The sequence below is a fragment of the Oxyura jamaicensis genome, chromosome 3, assembly GCF_011077185.1.
Source record: "Oxyura jamaicensis isolate SHBP4307 breed ruddy duck chromosome 3, BPBGC_Ojam_1.0, whole genome shotgun sequence".
In the NCBI taxonomy this organism is placed as follows: domain Eukaryota; kingdom Metazoa; phylum Chordata; class Aves; order Anseriformes; family Anatidae; genus Oxyura; species Oxyura jamaicensis.
This window is the reverse complement of record NC_048895.1, coordinates 33931681-33951244: the sequence shown is the minus strand read 5'-3', so window position 1 is coordinate 33951244 and position 19564 is coordinate 33931681. Positions and strand designations below refer to the sequence as shown.

General features: G+C 38.5%; 1 protein-coding gene across 5 annotated transcripts in view; it reads right to left on the bottom strand.

Annotated features, from left to right (window-relative positions):
* Positions 1-9620: 9620 nt before the first annotated feature.
* SYT14 (synaptotagmin 14) overlaps positions 9621-19564 on the bottom strand; it is a 73072-nt gene continuing 63128 nt past the window's right edge. For all 5 annotated transcript variants that reach the window (XM_035321285.1, XM_035321286.1, XM_035321287.1 and 2 more), the window contains one exon: positions 9621-18795. In XM_035321285.1, coding sequence (XP_035177176.1) covers positions 18482-18795 — 314 coding nt within the window. In that variant the 3' untranslated portion in view covers positions 9621-18481. The remainder of the gene's footprint in view (positions 18796-19564) is intronic.

Sequence of the window (19564 nt, the reverse complement as noted above, 5' to 3'; positions counted from 1 at the left end):
TCTCTGGCACTGCCAGGTCATTTCTCAAGCCTATAATTCCCCGAGTGCCCACCAGACGCTTCTTCCAGCAGGACACTTCAGGTGGGAATGGATTAGCCACTCACTTCTGTGCTCTGGGGATGTCTTCCCAAAGACAGGCTTGCTGGGCCAGTGCCACAAATTAGTGGTAATAGGAAATATCGTATTTTGATGTCGAACTTATTATTGGACTGAAATCTTTTTTCATCCTAAGACTTACAGCTTTCAGATCGGCGCTTACTAACAGGACTTCACCCATTTGTCTCCCAGTCTCCTTGTCTGTGCTCCAGTCTTCGGACTTCAGCATTACTGATCTATAAAAGCAAGCAAACAAAAAAAGATCTATTTTATCAAAATTTACAGGGCTCTATTTATTTTTCAATTAGCAGTGCAGACCCAAAATATTTAAAAATAAAAATACTTTTTGGTTCAGTCCCTCCAACCTATTGATTTAACAGTTAAGGGAAAGGCTGTCTCTTACAACCAGGGAAAAATAACATGAAATTCTCATACAGGATAAAATAAAAAGCAAATGTGGCAGATTTTGGCTGTCCTTGGACAGATATTCTGGTAGCATCGATGTTCAATTATTTAGATGGTGCTACAGAAAGTGATTATTCCTTTTACTTGAAAAGTAGCAGAAAAAACTTGAAGTTATTCTGATTTTCATTTAGCGATCTGTTCTGCAGCACGCATCCTCGCTGGGGCTAGGGGCGGTAGCGCCGCGACCCACGGCAGCGGTTCTTCCTCTCGGACCGAAAGGCGCCCTTCATTCACGCCGAGTTTTTTTGGGAGCACTCTCGTTACCACGAGAACGGCGCAATCCCACGTGGACAGTGCATGGATGGTCCTGGCCTACTTCAGAGCTCCAGGGGCTGTGGAGATGCTGAGCTGAGCCCCACGAGGCCCAGGGCAGCAGTTTTCTAGCTTGTGTGAGATGTGGCTGGGGACTTGCGATTGCTGTCATTTAAACAAAATTGCACAGCAACACCTGTGATTTCAACGGAGTGCACAAGTCCTCAAATTAAAAAAAAAAAAAAATAGAAAAAGGAAGATATGGGGAAGCACTTGTGTGTTACTCTATATCTTCCCTTTGCCTACAGTTTTGATATGATATTGTATTGAGACTCAGTACAGTGCCTACATCCACACTTGCCATCACCTCCAGAAGCAATAATAAAGACGCTGTGTATGCTGCCCTTCTCAAGCATGCACTCAGGAGCTGAACAGTGACTTTTTTTTTTTTTTTTTTTTTTTTTTGCTAAAAGGAGAGATTTTTAAACTTCACTATCAGTTCATCCATCAAACCACCAAGAAAAACTGAATAATGATCAGCCTCGTCTCAGTTATTCAGTTGATTTATTTTGTTATTTGCAATCAAGCTGTAACATGAACTCTATAATAAAATTGAGATATCATCTGAAACTTCAAAAGTGTTTTGCTTGTTTCTTTGCTTGTTTGTTTGCTTTTGAGCTCTAACTTGGCTGCTGTTCCACGGTAATGAGTTAAAGATTCATTTCCTTCCCATGTCTGCTCTGCTCAACACATTCCTGTCCACCATCCCTCTTGGTCTTGCCCAAGCTCTCTGCTTGTCACAAGGACTTTCCTCGCCCCGCTGCCACACCAGAGGGTGCCAGCCCCATTCTCCAGGCACGCCTCCCTCTGCGAGCAGTGTCCCTCAGCACAACAGGACCGCTCAGTCCGAATAAAGCTGGCAGGGCGCAGCCCCATGAATAAAGACCCAACCAGTCCAGAGACAGAAACAGCCTCAGAGAACCGTCGCAGGACACCGTGCCGAGAGGCACCAGCCCAACTCGAACGCTGCCAGAAGCAGGGGGCCAAGTTTCTGCTGCAGGCCTGGGAGAAGTTTGTGCAAGGTTACCCAAGATCACCCCGAGCTGGAAGGGCTTGCAGTCGGTAACGGGCTCGAACAAGTCATTAGTAAGGGCTAGCGAAATATACCCTGCTTGTCTTTAACCTAAGTACATCTCAGCCTCCAAAGGATATATCATCTTAAAAAAGAAATCCCAACAGCTAAAAATCTGGATGCTGAGAAATATACCATTCAATTACAGAGAAAATTATACGAGTCTCCTGTGTGTGGTTCCGCTCTCAGAAAGCATTAGCAGCTTCTTACGACTCTGCAGCACTAAGAGAACAATTTCTTTACTTAGGGAAGCACAGTAAATCAGAAATAAAAGGTCCTCAAGAAAAACATCTAGGCAGCAATTTCCAATCTGAGAAGCAGAATAGGAGTTAAAAAAAAAAAAAAAAAAGGAAAGAAAAGAAAAAAAAAAAAAAAAACGAAACAGCAGAGCATAGCCAACTATTGAGAAATAAATTGGTAGGAGAAATTATTCTGGGAGCCAGAGTGGGTCACAGTACGTTAAACTGTAGACTGCATTTGTTGGTTTGTTGTCTGAAATTATTCCAAAAGCAAAATTATTCCAAGAGAGAAGGATAAATATCCTTGAATAATCCAAACCAAAAATCAAATATAAAAGCAAGAATATTACTTAGTTGGATCCCAGGTCCATGTCATCTTGAAAGAATTAACCACTTGCCCAGGTTCTGCTCTCTGTTTGTTTTTAAGAACACAGGGAAAGCATTAGGAACATAGGGAATCAGGCTGGGCATTAAGTTTCTTAGTCAGTTTATATAGTGTATGTGTTTTTAAATACAGTTGACTTTTTTTCTCCCCAAATCTGGTCCTGGTAATATGGAACATACAGCGTGTTTCAAAGTACACTTGCACAAAGGAAGCGATCACCTTAACGAAAGCCCAAAGTTAAATAGATACATTTGTATGCAGATTTTGGAACTGGGATTCATTCTGGGTACCAAGCAGCAGCAGTCGGATTTACCTGGTAGCACAATTCCACGTCCAGGTGTCAACATCAAGGCTGGTGGCAGCTCCTGAGCACTCGCTGATCCTCAGGGTGTCAGCCCCCTCTGCGTCTGTGTGCTGGGAACTGCACATCCACCACGAGGTTCAGAACAAAAGTAAACGTACAATTAAAGAAACAACAAGCAAAACCGCAATTCCTGCCAAGCGAGCAATAATTTAGCTTTCTCAGAGCGTTTCACAAAATCTAAATGAATGGATTCACTCTCTGCGTTTTCATCAATGGAAGTGACCAAGTCAGTTACCTGTGACCTGCGTGTGCTGCTCTGGGGCCCTCCTGGTGTGACGCAGAATAATGCATCCGGGCTTTGAATTCCACACTGAAAGATTTAAGCACCCATATAGAGCTGGACATCCATAGTTTTTAAATCCCTGAACACCTTCATATGAATTTTTAAGGCTATTGCTTTTAAAGTACTTCTATTTCGGCTGATAAAGCATCACACACTAAAGGTGGTGTAAAATAACTGAACGTGACCCACCCGGCAAAAACAGCAACGAACTTCTGGGGGGTTAGCAGGCTGACACCATTCTTGCACCTGGAGAGTTTCAAGCTAAGCAATTCCAGTCTCCACAAAGCATCAAGTTTCCTTCATTTTTATCCTGCCAAGGACTGTCATGGTCATAATTCTTTTTCTCCAACAATTAGCTATATTTGGAAATAAATGTATTAAAAAATCCTAAAGAACTGATGGATATAGAAAATCCTGCCTATGGAAAGCTGAAATCTAGGCACCTTCATCTTGTCCATGATATCTGAAGAGTTTAAACTTAATGGAAATTATCCTGCAAATCAGCAAGATTTCTGAGATTAAACACAAAAAAGAAAGGGGGGGGGGAGAGAATCAACAATTTTGTTGAATTCAATGTACTTCAGTTTGGTTAAGGATTTCTTTACTTGCTTAGAGGCTACTTCTCAGTATCTGAAGGATCATTGTGACTAAAATACATGAGCCAGCTACTCCTCCTACAGGTCAACACATTGATATCTTGGTTGTTCAGTAAATGCTTCTGGTGGCAGATTTTTTCAATGCCCCGCTCTGATGATAGGCAGCATGGTCTTTCTAGAGGGAAAGGAGAATTTTCTGCTCTCCACTGCAGAAGAGATGAAGCTGTGATCTCATTTGTTTGCTTTCATTAAAGATCCTATAAAACATTTTATAAGGGTAGGCTCGTTAAACGCAACGCTTTGGCCACATTCCAGCTCCATTACTACCTACCTGAAAATTCCCTTATTAAATTAGGATCAATGTATCTGTCACCTCCTTTAAACTGCTGTGCAGCAGTGGCCCGAACTGCCAAGCACTTTCCAGGCTTCATCTTCAAATTGGCTTATTTCAGGGTCAGGTTAAGACTATCAATCCACTCACCTGACAGAGGACCATAGGCTACAATAAGTATTTGTAAAATGCTTCAACACACACTTAGAAACATTGAAGCGAAAAGCATAACTCCACATCGTACCCAGAAAAGAAACCAGGTAAGATTAAGAGCAGTAACTCGCTGAGAAATCTAGTGGATACAAGGGAAGGCTGAAGATCTAAGTACATTCCATCACGATGTGTTAACATTTGTAAAATCCACTCCTCACATAAACGACATCGCTACTTTTTGTGCAAGGCAGAAGTGTTTATCTTGCAGTGGTTATATGTGATGAAAATTCATTGAATCGTTTTACGGTTTTTGTTCTTTGGAGTGCAGCATTTACTGGGGATGTTTAATTTGGATTGCCCAGAATGACAATGAACAGTTTAAGTGTATTCTGGTCTTCAGGCTCTTGCTATAATAGACGTTATGCGGCATGTCTACCTTTTGTGAAAGCTTTCAGTGAAATGTTATGCATAATTAGAGAGGGTGGGATATGCACTAAGAGAAGAACAACTCCTTGAAATATTTCTGGCAGCGAAATGCTTGCCTAAGGGTGAATCAATCCATTCCACAGAAAAGCCAAAAAGGAAGTGGAGGAGCAAAGCTGCATGTGAGATGTGCCATGGCATGGGTACCAGCATCCTTTACAAATGGTCTGGAAATGCCTGCTTTTGAATCACTGTGGTGGTTTTACCGTGCTAGGCAGTTGAACACCACAACCGCTCTCACTCCCCCTCCTCCGATGAGGAGGGGAAGAAGTAAAGGAAAGAACAACTCATGGGTTGAGATATGGATGATTTAATTAAAGAGAAAAAAAAATAATATATATATATTATTAAGGAAATATTATTATTAATTAAACAATTCAACTAAAGGGAAAAAAGGGAAAGGGGAAGAGGGAGGGGGAAAGGGAATAACTAAACAAAACAAGTAAAGGCTATGTGGAAGTGCAGAGGAAATAAATTACTCTCTACTTCCCACAAATGAGCGATGCTTGACCACGTCCTTGAAGCAGGGCCTCAACGCACGTAGCCGGTGTTCGGGAGGAGGACAGACGTCTTCACAACGAGAGCCCACCCCTCCCCTCTTCTTCCTTTTTCCACCTTTTATTGCTGAGTGTGACATCATATGGTATGGAATATCCCTTTGGTTGGGTTAGGTCAGCTGCCCTGGTGGTGTTTCTTTCTCACTTTTTGCCCACCCCCTAGGAGGGTCAGAGAGAGTCCTGATGCTGTGCCAGCACTGCTCAGCAGCAGACACAGCACTGGTGTGATACCACTGCTGTTCTAGCTCCAAGTGCAGAGCGCAGCACTGTATGGGCTGCTGCAGGGAAAGTAACATCCCAGCCAGACCCAGTACAATCACCTCCAGCTATTACCATCTCTCACCTTTCTGGTGCTCCCACATCGGTCATGCACCACCACCACCCTTCCTCTCAAAGGGCTCTCCCGGGGTCCAAGCGCAGATAGCAGCAATCCTTCTACAGAGACTCCTGTCAGAAAATGCCTCAGGGCCGTCTGAGTCCTTGAGGTGGGTCGGGACCAGTGGTCTGGGGGTGGAAGGAGGAATAATTTAAAATAAAAATAAAAATAAAATGAGAGATCGTTGTTGGAGGTTTAGGAGAACTCCCCAAATAACATCAAATGTGTTAAATGTACATCGATTTAAATGATGACATTCCCATATGTTTTCTGATTTTTTTTATGTTTATTTTTTTGAAAGGCTGAATTATACCAGAACCAACTAGCAATTTCTATCCCATCAAAAGGACTCTTGGTGATATTTCAATGATATTTAGAATCAGTTCTGCCTGCCCCTGTGGATCTCACTTCTCAAGTTTTACAAGATTTTTTTTCAAAGTAAGATGAGAAATGGTTGGACAGATTCCTTGCAGGCAACAGTCATCAATGCAAACTGCCTCCATATTCATAACAGTTGTGTTTTCTTTCCTTTTTTTAAGGTGGTAGCTACAGGATGACATTTAGCTAAGTGTGGATACCAGGGGAAGGACAGCTCTGCTCCAGCTGAGCACTTCCCTCCTTATGCTGGTACCAGCATTCATTTCAGCTCAAATCCAATCATACTGGCAAACTGACCTCGCTGAAAAATACGTTTTAAAACCTTGTTCGGCTTATTCTGATCCTTCAGTGGCTCTTGTTGATATTAGGAATGACAAAAAGGCAGCACAACTGAGGCATTCAGCATACAAATTCAGTACGTTTAAGCATAAGCAGAAAAGCATTCTTCTGCATACAATATCCCATGCTACAATTTATGGGGGCAATGCTTTAGACATAGTATTCTATACTATCTTTCAACTGAAGACGCTTATCAGCTTCAAAGATTAATTGTACACTACAACTGGTCATTTAGTGCCTGGATGTATCGACAACGTGGAAGAAACCAGGAATTTGGGCAATGAAAATAAGGGCCAAGTACGTCAGCGAGGGCTACAAAGCTGTGTCTGCATCAAATGGGGAATTAAAGAGGATTCCCACCTCCCAGCCCCATGCTTAGGCCAACAAATACCGCCTTGCTCTCATCCTGAATTTTTAAAGGGTGTGCTCAAGGTGCTGCACACAGCCTGACTGCTATTTCCCAAGCAATGCTACTGCTTTACAATACGCACCAGCTCTGTCGATGACAGAAATACGTAGAAGTACTCCATCCCAACTGTCAGCTTGGCTGCGTGCGTAACAGATGGGGAAGACTGAATGGTTAATGCTGTTACTTAGCCTGTTGGCCTGGCTTGTGTGCTCCTAAGTGTTTGACATTGTCTCAGAAAATAGCAACAAGCTTGTGTGATGATTTGCCACTGGGGCTTAGACCTACTTTTGCAGGACCTTTAGCCTCACTGATTGCTTTGGAGCTTTTGTTAAATGGCTGATTAAATACCTCCCCCTAACCTTCCCCCCCCCCCCTTTTTTTTTTTTCCTTTTAATAAATACGAATGATGCCTATGTTCTATATCTCCCTGATTTCCTAAGAATGCCAGACATTTTCTGGTACAGGCATTAATTAGCAAAGGCTTGTGTGACTGACATTTTAGTCTACTGGCACTTTAGGTCCCAGCATCAGCAGCTGAGAATGCCGTGATGTCAGGGAAATGTGTTCTTGACTCCAAAAAACAAATGGGATACAAATCGTGTCTCCTTCAGCAATTTTGCCCTTTCTTAACTGTTACACTACTGCAACCAAACTGATACATCAAGACATAATAATTTAAGCTTTGATTACTGATTATAATCTTTTATACCATTATTATTTGTTGAGATGAATTGGCCTGGTATTCTCAATTCCTGCGTAAAGCTAACCTTTACTTGTAAACAGTGGGCTGCAGAGGTTGAACCGTCTTCATTGTGGTTCTTGAAATAAGGACTTTTGCTAACAGCAATGAAAGATCGAGCTTTCTTATGTTGCACTAACACAATTAAAGGCAGAACGTCATTATTTTTGCATAATGAAATGACATAATACAAAAGGCTATGGGGGGAGATTTTATTCTGCCTCTAAAATATACATATTAGTTCAACATGATTTTACACAAATTGACAAGAGGATTTTCATTATTAATAAGATGAAATGTAAGGCTTCTAATTAAGTGGAAAACAAACCACTGTAAACTACGCTCAGAACACATAAACCTATTAGGTTTTGAATTTAATAATAAATCATTTATCTAACCCCCAGATGATTTGTTGCATGATCTTCCTTGAAGATAATTTATTTCATTTGAGCATCTTTAGGCTTATTTGCTTTCTTCTATCCTTACTAGTCTTAAAGCTGATACAATGGCCAACATTTTTAGACCCCAATGCTAAAATGTAGCTACTCAAAACAATTAGCAGATAAAATGCCTTAGTACTGCTCTCATTAATTTGGGGATAGTAGAGTAATTTACAAGTAAAATGAAATGTCTAATATGAAGCAAGCACTAAATTAGCATCACACTGCTGGACGGTAAAAACAAAAACACCAGAGAGAAAATGAAGATTACAAATTTCAGCAGGAAAAATGATAAATAGCCCTTACCCACAGGAGTTTTGGGAAACAAGTAACTAGCGACTTCTAAGTGATTTTAAAATAATATCTAATGTGGAATTTGCCACACAAAGACAACTATTCAGAGAAAACCTTTGACAGGTAAAGGTACATCTGCATAGAAATGATGCAATTTGGCTCTGTCTGAAGCAATTACTGTTGCACAGAAAGCTATTTAGCAACTAGGAGCATTGCACCTAATTCTGCTCAGCTACATACATGAAACATAGCAGACTGAAAGGTGCCACACATGCAGCTGAAAGTCGAATTTGACTCACAGGGTGTATTAACTCTTCCTCACTGTGATCTTTGAGCAGAAAATGGCTGTTCATAAACAGTGAACAAATTCTACCATACTGACTACACATTCCATTTACTCTGCCACGTTTTCATAGCTTTATAAATCCTCAATTTTTAAACAAATATCTGATAGTTCATATGTTCAAATTTTAATAGATCTTATATCATCTGGAGAAAAACATTTGTGTTGGTTGTTGTTTTTTTTTCCTTTTTTTTTCTTATACACAAGGGTACAAAGTGTTTTATGACATCTTCTAAAGAATATGGACACAAAGTAAATGCTCTTGTTGAAGCTTCTTAAGTACCAAGTATGTACCAGTCTCCATATGGAATGACAAGTTATTTTAAAGTGTATAGTCTTTTGAAAATGCCAGCCTTAACACCAGCAAGTACCACATTATCTTGTTTGTAGAAAGCCTAGGATTTGCACAGATGGGTCCAGATGATGAAGATCACACATCAATAAACATACCACTCTTTCCAGTTTCATCTGGTAAAAGTCATCGGGCTATGCTCCTTTCATCTGCAGAAATGGGAAAAATGCTAGAAACTATTTCTCTTATGCCTTCCTAGCTTCAGGGTAGGAAAAAATGCTTTAATTTTGTAACAATTCTTTTTTTTTTCTTTTCTTTTTTTTTTTCCCATGTATGCTAATACCTATTAAAATGTACATATATATCCAGGCACATCCTAAAGCAGACCTGCCAAGAGGGCCCAGAAAGCTTTTTTTTTGCTCGTACTACAAAAATCATTAGAGGACAGTATAGAAGATCTAAGCTGGGTCACAGTGAAATTACAATTGTAACTTATTTCATGTTTAAATCAAACTTCAATTATTTCACCCTATCTGTTCCTTAGAAAGTGGAAGTTAGGCACATTAGATGAGATCCCTTCTGAGAAAGGCATGTGGGACAAAGAAACACACACAATCAAAAATGACCCCAGAAGAAAATTGCATAAAGCCAGTTTCCAAAGTCAACCAGAATTATCACCTGAGCGCGTCTTTATTTGCCAGTATACACATCATATTTGTCAGAACATTATCACATTGGTTAATTTAAATTTCTCTAAGTAGAAGATTCATGACATCAACAAAGACTGTGAGAAATGGAGAGGGAACTTAGGAAATTTGGAAACAGAGCCAAGAAGTGTGTTAGGGAGAGGATTAGTTAGCTTGCCAAAGTTATTGGTTTTCTTTTAACGCTCACAGGAGTTCAAACAGTTGACCAAGCGTTAGTATCTCCTAAACAGTGAAGTCTACTACATTTGTTTAAGATCTAATTAACTCCAAAGGAAAGTGACAACAACCAGTTTTAAAGGTAATTTTTCCTTTTTTTTTTTTTTTTTCAAATACTTTCCAACAATTAAGTTCACATGCAAAAAGCTGATTCCACATACAGAAAATAGTTTGAATTAACCAAAGAATATCCATTCCAGTCCCAAAACCGACAAAAACACATTTCACAGAATAATCAATACAAGTAGAGAGAGCAAACAAAACAGAAAACCACAGCTGCAGAGCTTCAGGTACGTAAAATGACTATTTAATGTTGTGACAGATCCGTAGTTTGAACATGTACTATAGCATGTTTTCATCAAACTAATATGGAATTAAAGTTACCTGCGCTGTACAGGTAAATACAACTACAAATAGCTGGTGGCATTTTGCCTTTCCCCAAAATCAGAATAGTAATGGAATGCGTATGCTGAAAGACCAGCCTTTTATTATTACTTTTTTAAACAGAAAGACAGCTGACAACACTAACTAATCTTACACACTGGAAACCCTCAAGATTAATATACGTTAGCACAAAATGATAAAAGTATGGTGTTGGTGGTTTTTTTTTTTGCTGGTTAATAATAAAGGAAATAAAACAAGATGTAACTGACATCACACAATTGGAGATGCTGTAGGTACAATGAGACACATAATTATAAATCCCTCTGGGGATTTACAATTTGACACCCAATATGCAGATCTGCACATTCATTGCCAGAACTCTGTCTTCACCTGCTGTGGACTGAAACGCCATGAAAGTTATGTCTTCATCTGGATTATAATGACAGTTTCAAATGAGGTCCTAAGAATTTAATAAGCCATGTAAACAGTTGAAAACAGTCATTCACTCTTTCTTACTGTCAAAACGTATAAATAAATAATAAATAAATAAATAAATAGATAATTTTAATCACTGCTTATTCAAATAAAAGCACAGCAAAACAGTAAAGAAGCTCAAGAAATTCTATGAGGGAAAATTAAGTCACATTACTTATAGGCCCCAAGATTCTGTACAGAAACGAAAGCATGAAAACAAAATCAGCAAGTTCAAGAAAGAAAATGAGCAGTGATGTTTCACATCTAAAAAATTCTGCCAAAATGCTTTTTATAGATGCATATAATTAAGAGCATTGTTGGTAACATGACTGTAATATGCCCATTTTCGATGATCTTTGATTGACATATAAAAATAATTCTCCGACTTCTAAACAGGACTTGCAAATATAACCTATTCCCTTTAAAACTGTGCTTAGTGTCTTAAAATGTTTAAGGCTATACATGCACTGAATTTTAAGGAATTTCAAGTTGAAACATTAGTTGAAAACCATGTTATATTTCATAAATTATACAATGAAGAGGATTCTAGTAGGAAATGTACATACAATGCAGCATGAGTCTGTTTCCTTAAGACCAGCATATGCTAGACAGGTATCGTATACTATCAGGACTTCAGACACAAAAGCTGAATCTGTTCTCAAAGTTGCACACTTCAGATATATGTATAAAATGAGTAAGATAAGCTAATTTGACAGAGCACTGATTTCTATTTTTGTTTGTGATGTGAATTTGATTAAAATACACAAAGAAATATAAATCAAACACATTGCTACCGACACAATAATGCATGACCAGTCAGAAAAGAGGTATCTTGAATTCTCAGCTTGGAGTCACATTTACAGAAGCCTATTTTTATATTTGTTCAAAGAGATCCGTTATGTCATTTCTGTCTTTAAGTAACAGCAAGTCCAAACAATATTTGTCCAAAGAATTCGAAACAGACTTGGTTCTTTGGTTAACACCATGTGACTTAGATCAGACACAGGAATCAGAGAGGAATAAACAGTCATGTGAGGAGGTTTCTCGGAGAGGCAGGATGAGGAAGGGAAGGGGAAAGCTAAAAACTCAAAGAAATGCATTGTGTCAAACCAAAGTGCCATTTGAAACCTCCTGTACTAGGAATAATCGGGTTAAGACATCTTCTGATTTGCAGTGACATTGCTTACACATGATAACGTTAGTTTCTCTACATATTGGTCTTGTACAAAAGAAACAAGGCACCGAGTGCATCGGTGGCATACAGGCAGTATAAAAGTATGCAAGAAAATGCTACATACAGTATATTTCATACACTTATTAAAAATGCGGCGAATGTGTGCTATCTCTATGCAATACAATGCTTCACACACCCAATTCCTTATATCCCAATGAGAGAATGAATTAAAATGTGAAACACATTTTAATAATCTTGCTGATAACAGCACAATTCGATATTTGTATTCACTACGATCAGTTATTAGCTTATAGTCACCAGAAAACAAGTTCAAAATTACTGAAGATCAAGGGAACTATAATCTATAACTACACTTTTGGGACAGAGCCAGCAGCCTTTACTCATGACAGACGTCCCGCTAAGAATGGAGAGAAGGCTCAGTTTTACCACTCTTCTTTGCGTTAATTGTTACCTTTCCCTGAGTCACTTCAGGGAAATGGATGGAACTGCTTGTGGGGAAAGGTACTGCCCAACACGAAGGAAGTGCAGTTACACCAAGACCCGAGTAAAAGGCAGTAGGTTCAGGCCCTTAGTCATGATATTAGCACTTTAGATTGTGTAACAGTGATATAGCTTGCTCATAGAGCATTTAATTTTAAATTGTTAAATCATCTTATAGAAAAATAGGTAAGAAAGCTCTGTAAGAAAGTATATATACTATATAAGGAGAAATCTCTCCTTAAAAAAAGCAAAGAAAGGGAAAAATTGAATAAAAGATTTCACTAATTACACTTTGTCATGAAAATCACATTAAAAACTGTTATCATAAACAAAACAGTACGGAGCACTAATGAACCTTGTGGTTTACTGGAAAGGACAGCAAATTAGCTGTACAGTAAAAAAGATTGTTGCTCTATTCCCCCCCCCCTTTTTTTTTTTTTTTTGTAAATATTCCCTCATACATTCAACCGCTTAGAAATTTTCTTAAAACGTCATAATAAGCCATTTGCAAAATTCACCATCAAAATTTGTTCAAAGCCCTGCTCCTTGCTTGCACTATGGCCTAGAATTTACCTTACAACTTAAAGCTATGATAATGCTTCTAGTTAATTCTGAAAATTCACTCAAAGTCATGCTTTGGAAATGAAGCAAAAGTTATGAAGCAATCCACCTTAAACCCTAGGCATGCAGTGAATGTCCATAGGATTTGCAAAACACAGCAAAAGAATTAACTTGATAAAACGGGCAAGACTCCTGTCCTCAGATATAAGACAAAAAGGATGACATTAATTACATCCCTGAATGTCCATGAGGTATTCCTTCAGTGGTATGGTAGTACTGCTTCTGCTCTCCTGAGACAGGCTCCTCAGAGACAGGCAGCTATTGGAGGCTTTGCACCAGCTCTACCAGCAGATGCTTCCAAAGAAGTGAATGAAAGCATCTTGCTATTAGGCTACACTTGCCCATTTTCTGGACATAGTTGTTTCCTGGTCTTCATTCCTAAAGGAGCAATACTATCTGCTTTCCTAACTCCTGGCACATTCCTCCCCATACGGATCGTATTCTCTATTATATCAGCAAAACCCTGTGCAGCAAAACCTGGCCCAGCACGTATCAGGCCAATTTATTAATTCAATCACACCACGTCAAATACAAACTAAACTTGCTACTGTTAATATCATCGTGCCGCATTCAGGTAGGCATAATATAAACAGATACATTGGGTGCATAAGATTTCTGCATAGTCTGCAGAAAAGAAGAAACCCTGCTTGCAATTAAGGAGGGGCAGTGGTAAGTTATTAAGGCTAAACTAATCCACATCACTGTAGGCCAGTTTGTACTCACCCTGCAAATAAACACTTATTTACCCTTCTTACACCTATAAAATATGCTAGGTTAGCAGCCGAGGGGCTCCCACGCAGAGCAGCATGAGCAGCGTTGGATGTATGAGCTCCCACAAAGCACACACTGCTGTTTCTCTGAGTCGGGCCCTCCAAGGACTGTGAGGCTCCACGAGTGGAAGTGGAGTCAGTGCAGCTACCTCAGCGTGAGGCCCTCTCTCGTTTTAGCGCCCTCACTCTCAGATGATATCGCTTCGTCAGGAATTGTTTCACTGACAAGCGAATGCTTCTATGACTCCCCCTTCAAAAACTACCACCAGCACAAATTAGTCTGAAACCCAGCTGTGATGCACTACAAAATCCAGCAGCTGAGTTAAATAGACCAAAAATACAGAGCATTCTTGACAGCTTGTTCTAACAATAAACTTTGCTGAATATTCCAGTTAAAGCAATCAAGATGTTTGACGATTGCTTTAACATTTTTAATGCTCAAGCATTTCCACAAGCTGAGGAACAGAAGAAACAAAAATAAGAGATAATGATTAAATAACTAAGTATCCTGATATCTGATTTTTTAAAAAAAATCTCCATTCACAATTGGAATCACATTTGATCGTGTTGCAGGTGCCCCACTGTATCACTGCCCTGATCTATTGATCCCATTACACATAACACTTCCAGGGTCAGGTCCCCACTCTGTTGATGCCCATGGGTTCCTCTTATTAACATTAATGGGAGGTGTGCATGCACATCAGTGGGAGAATTAAATGAATGGTGAACTTTTACTGAGAATTCAGTTCAAGGAGGAAGTCAGTCTGCCTTGCAGCTGGACAAGCCATAACATTAAAACCTGCTTTAGACAAGACAGTGATTTTTCCTCCAGAAAAGCGTGATGAATAAGAGCTTAACATGACTCTCAGTTAAATGAAAGGGCATTGTGCTACTAGTTTCAAGTTGAAACACTCAGGCCAAGTGTTTCCCTCAAACATCATTCACTGACTTTACCACAGACTTTCTGTTAGAATTTATACATGTAAGAGCAATCTATATTCAATTCATACATGAATTGAGTTCATCACACCTTGCCTAACTTCTGCCTTCACACTCAGCCTCACTGCTTGGTCACTGTGTGGCTGTCCCTTAAGTCCTGAGCCTGAGGCAGCACCACAGGGACCAAGCTTTTAATCCTGCCAGTACCACCCTCCTGAGCAGGCAGCAGAAGTATGGCCCTGCTTACGCCGTGCCTCCACATATGCAGAAGACAGCGATGTCCTACACAGACCGTGGGCCCTCATTCTCCTGCAGTGATTTTATGCTTGTCTGTACAGATCGCAACCTTGCCCATACCACATACTGAAAGGAACTAACCACCTTTCATCATAGCTATAATACTTTAAGATGAGTTTACCTTTGAGAACACCTATGTGAAATATTCTAAACATTAAAGCAAATAGATTACATGCAGAAAGGATGAAATGTTTTCCAGAATAGAATCTGTAAGAACTTCACTGTTCTACAATTATTTAAGGCTACACTGGCAGAAAACTAATTCAGGAATTGTAATCTCTACGTGGTATATTGGCACACAGAAAAGTAATTAAGTACTTTGATAAACTCTTACAAGTAGTAATTGTACATTTCAACAAAATTAAGCAACAAAAAACTATGAAGAAAGCACCAAGTCTGAGGAAAACATAATTGTCCCTTTCTAATTTGCTTCAAACACTTTGTTCTTCAGAAATTCTGTTCCATGCTTGAGACTTCAGTTAATGCACCAAAATGCACTATATGCTTAAGCCCCTATGGGGACTTCTGCATCTAAGGCAGATTTCAGATAGGAAAGTATCGGTTCGCATAAAGCAGTAAGAAGAATATAATGGCAAACAATGCATAAGAATGGGATCTACAAAGAAAGAACAACATGACAGCTACTGATACTGTAACTAATTCATAAAAATCCCAGGGTGAATCCAATTATTGGTGTGACTGGTTTTGCATGGAAAATCCATATTCTACTGCCTGAAAATTAACATTCAGTTCCATTCTTTACACATTCAGTTTGCAGCCTTTGTACAGAATAAATCCAAAGAAGGCAAACCCTCTTCTGCGAAGCACAAACTGGACCTGACTACTGTGGGAACAGTCACATAAACTGCAGATTCTTCTTCCCAAATGTGTCCAACACAGATTATTATAAATCTCTGCTATGTCTAAATTAAGGTTTCAGTGTCTTAGAAATCTGCATGATTAGACGTAAAACTGAAGGAATGCAACCCACAAACATAAACCCAAGTCAAGACACTGTTAGTTTAGTTTGGATTCTGTAAGAGGTTACTTACTGCACCTTCCAAAGTCACTTCTTCAATGGCAATGTTAAATATATCCTCCAATGAATTAATTTCCACAGTTCCTACTGTTAAAAACTGTACATTATTTTAAATCAAAATCTGTACAAAGAGACAACCATTAAGAGACAAGTTTCAGCTTTAGGAAAGAGCATTCAAATGTCCACAAACGGAATGAGTAAAAACACTTCCACGTCCATTGAAAAGTTGCCTTTGATCAGCTTCTAAGACAGTTTCTATCATAGGAAAGCTATAAGGATTGGGAAAATCTGAGCATTTTCCTTATGCATATAAAATTAATGTTGATTTTTATTATTATTATTAAATTCTACACTCAACATTACGTTTTACAAAACGAGCAACAAAAGGACTAAAAGAGACAACTTGTAGCACTGCAAGATCATTCCTGGTTAAAGAGTTTTTGGATTATTCTTATTTAATAAATAAAGCTTCTGTAAATGAAGCAGCAATGTAATAACAGATTAAAAATCAGGCCTGTTAACATTTAAATCTGAAAACCTGGCTCTGCAAATAAACCCTTCGGAAGGCACCAAATAAACTAAGAAGTGGAATTACAGTAGTCTTTAAAAAGGCCCTAGTGAACTTGTTCAGTATGACAATTTGAGAACCACATGAAATGTCTTTAGTATAGTATAGTCACTGTCTCCAATCTCACTGTACTTGACTGTACACCCTAAAGACAGGATTGTTCAAAGGTATTATAAAGAAATCTGAGAGGAAAAAAAATATGTCCTAATGAGAACGTTGTAGGCTACCACTAATTGCCTCACTAGTATCCAAAACTTCCGTCTTCTATCCACCAAGTGCTAAAACAGTAAGACATCACTATCATTTATAAGAAAAACAAATTTGCTTGCTTTCCATACAGCAAAAATTAAAATTTTAAATGAAACATCACTACAGGCAAATAGAGTATTTGAATTGGGAAGCTTTTAAAAAAATAATCTTTACTCAATAATAAACAATTTCAGTAGTCTGACTTGGATTCAGCAGTTGGACAGTTAGTGTTATTCCAGTTAAAATATTTGGGACAAATAGGAATCTCAGAAGTACAGACATTTCTCTAATTTCAGTGGAAGCCAGAAGTGTTCATTTGATGGTAAACTTTCTTGTGATACTGTGGCTCCTTTTGTTGTTTGAAAGCTGCTGTTCCCAACCTGAATATAAGCAAAGAAAATTTCTATTTTGGGAGTGAATATTCATTCATTTGCTGGCAAATCACTGAAAAAAAAATAACTCACCAATGTTGTCTTCTCCAAGAAGAAAGGTAAAAAAATTCTAGTCTGACCTGTACTTCCAACAAATGGCATACAGTAATCCCTAACACAGCTCAGAAAAGACTCAAACGAATGTCTATTCCAACAGAAGTCACAATATTTCTCATTCACTCTGAGCAGTTCAACTGCTGCCACTTCCTTCAGTCCTTCAACCTAACGTCCAACTGCTGACTTTTTAAAGAAATACACATCAATTTGTTTAACGAAAAAAATATTTTAGTAAAATCATGCTCTATGAGCTTCCTACATTGGAATACACAAATACAGGAGGTGCTTTCAACAGAAAGTTACATAGTTTTACAGTACAACCTGTCTAAGGAGATTTGGAAGGGACCAAACTAATGATCTGGTCTCTTTGGATTAGGCAGAAGTACAGGCAAGAGGGAAAACCCCAATTTATGCCATATAGAGAGCTTGTTCCTGTCACAGACTGAAGAAACTTTTATTTTACGTCATAGTTCACCTGATGCCCAAATGCTAGTATTTTTCAAACCAACTGGATATCAAAAATGAAAGCTTAATTGTACTAAGCTCCTGGAAAGAAACTCAGTGTTAAGCAACAGTATATTCATATATGCCATATTACTAAATCTTCTCCACTGGTGGGCTTGGTTTTTGTGGTGGTGTTTTTCATTGTTGTTGATTTTTTTCTTCACAGCTCATCCACTTTTTCTCATAGTGCAAATTATTGACCCTTAATCTGAATGCAGGCAGGTCAGAAGCTACAGTGTAAGAGCACTACAAAAAGTACACAAGAAGGAGCGTACGCTAGTTTGGAGAACCTTACATAAAATATTACTGAATTGAAAAACACAAAACAAACCCAAATGAACACAGCATCAGGTGGCTGGGGGAAGGACTGCTAACGTGTTTGCATATAGCAAGGCTCCTCTGACACCAAGGAAGTGCCTGATACTAAACGACGATTATGTATTAAATCCCGCCATTTTGCATGTTGTGCACTCTTTAAGATGGAATGTTGATCTCAATTTTCATTTTCCACTTCCACAACAAATCTGTTGACTGTGACTGGAAATAATGATCATCTTGAAAGACAAAACTCCCTTAGAACCACAACTGCACTTTGTACCATCCATTAAGATTCTAGTAAAGTATGCCATCTACATACTTGCTGTCCTTTAGATTCTTTCATCTCAGTCCAATGATTAAGTTCATCTTCTCCTGAGCTGTTAAGACCTAAGGAAATCCACCCTATCATCTCTTTTCGTTTCATGCTGCGCTTATTATATACAGACAATATGAGCGTCACATCCGAAAGCTGAAACAGTGCAACTTGGAAAACGAAGGTTTCTTTGTATACTGGATTTGGCTGTCCTCGGCGGATTGAAGTTTTGCATTTGGACATCTCTTGCCCCATGGAGTTCAGCAGTGTTAGCTTAACGTATGTATCTATAAAATAAATCATAGTTTGGAATATCAGAAGTCTTAGAACAAACATTTTTGATAATGAGGTATTTACAAGATTCTCAAGGATATGGTGTATACCAGGCTGATTGAACACAGCTTAGATTAGACACATGAAAAAGATGACAATTAAGCAAAATTGTACAAACAATAACAAATTAATTAACTTCAGTACTACGTAAATGGGTTAAATTAAAGGTATACCTCATGATCCTTCTTCCCATCAAACCCCTTATTTGTTCCAAACAAACTTATATTAACACTTAGCAAGCTCCAACTAGCCACAACACTGTAAAGCATACCACTGAATTTTCAGAGAGTAAGAATGAGGTAGAATGAAGACAATGAAGAGAAAAAGGAAAAAAAAAAAAAAAAAAAAAAAAAAAAAAGGTTGATACGCAGTGATAATATCAAAACAGCCAGGATGAAATGCTTAAGAATAATCTCTGCATGGATGTGGTTTTCATTTTGGACTTTATTTTATTCGTTTTAAAGACCAAAACATAGCAAAGTGCATTCAAAAGTGGAAGTTTACAAAATAGGAAAAAAAATAATTTCTAGATTTATGACAGAATACACTTATTATACCTTTAGAGAAATCATGTTTACACAATTCAATATGGTTGTTTAAAGTGCTCTTAGCAAGTACATTTAGGAAGTTGATGCAAGTGAATATAGCTAGCATACACAGAATGTTAGTATTTGGGTATAAATACTTATTTTTAAAGCTCTATTTTCATTTGACTATAAGCAA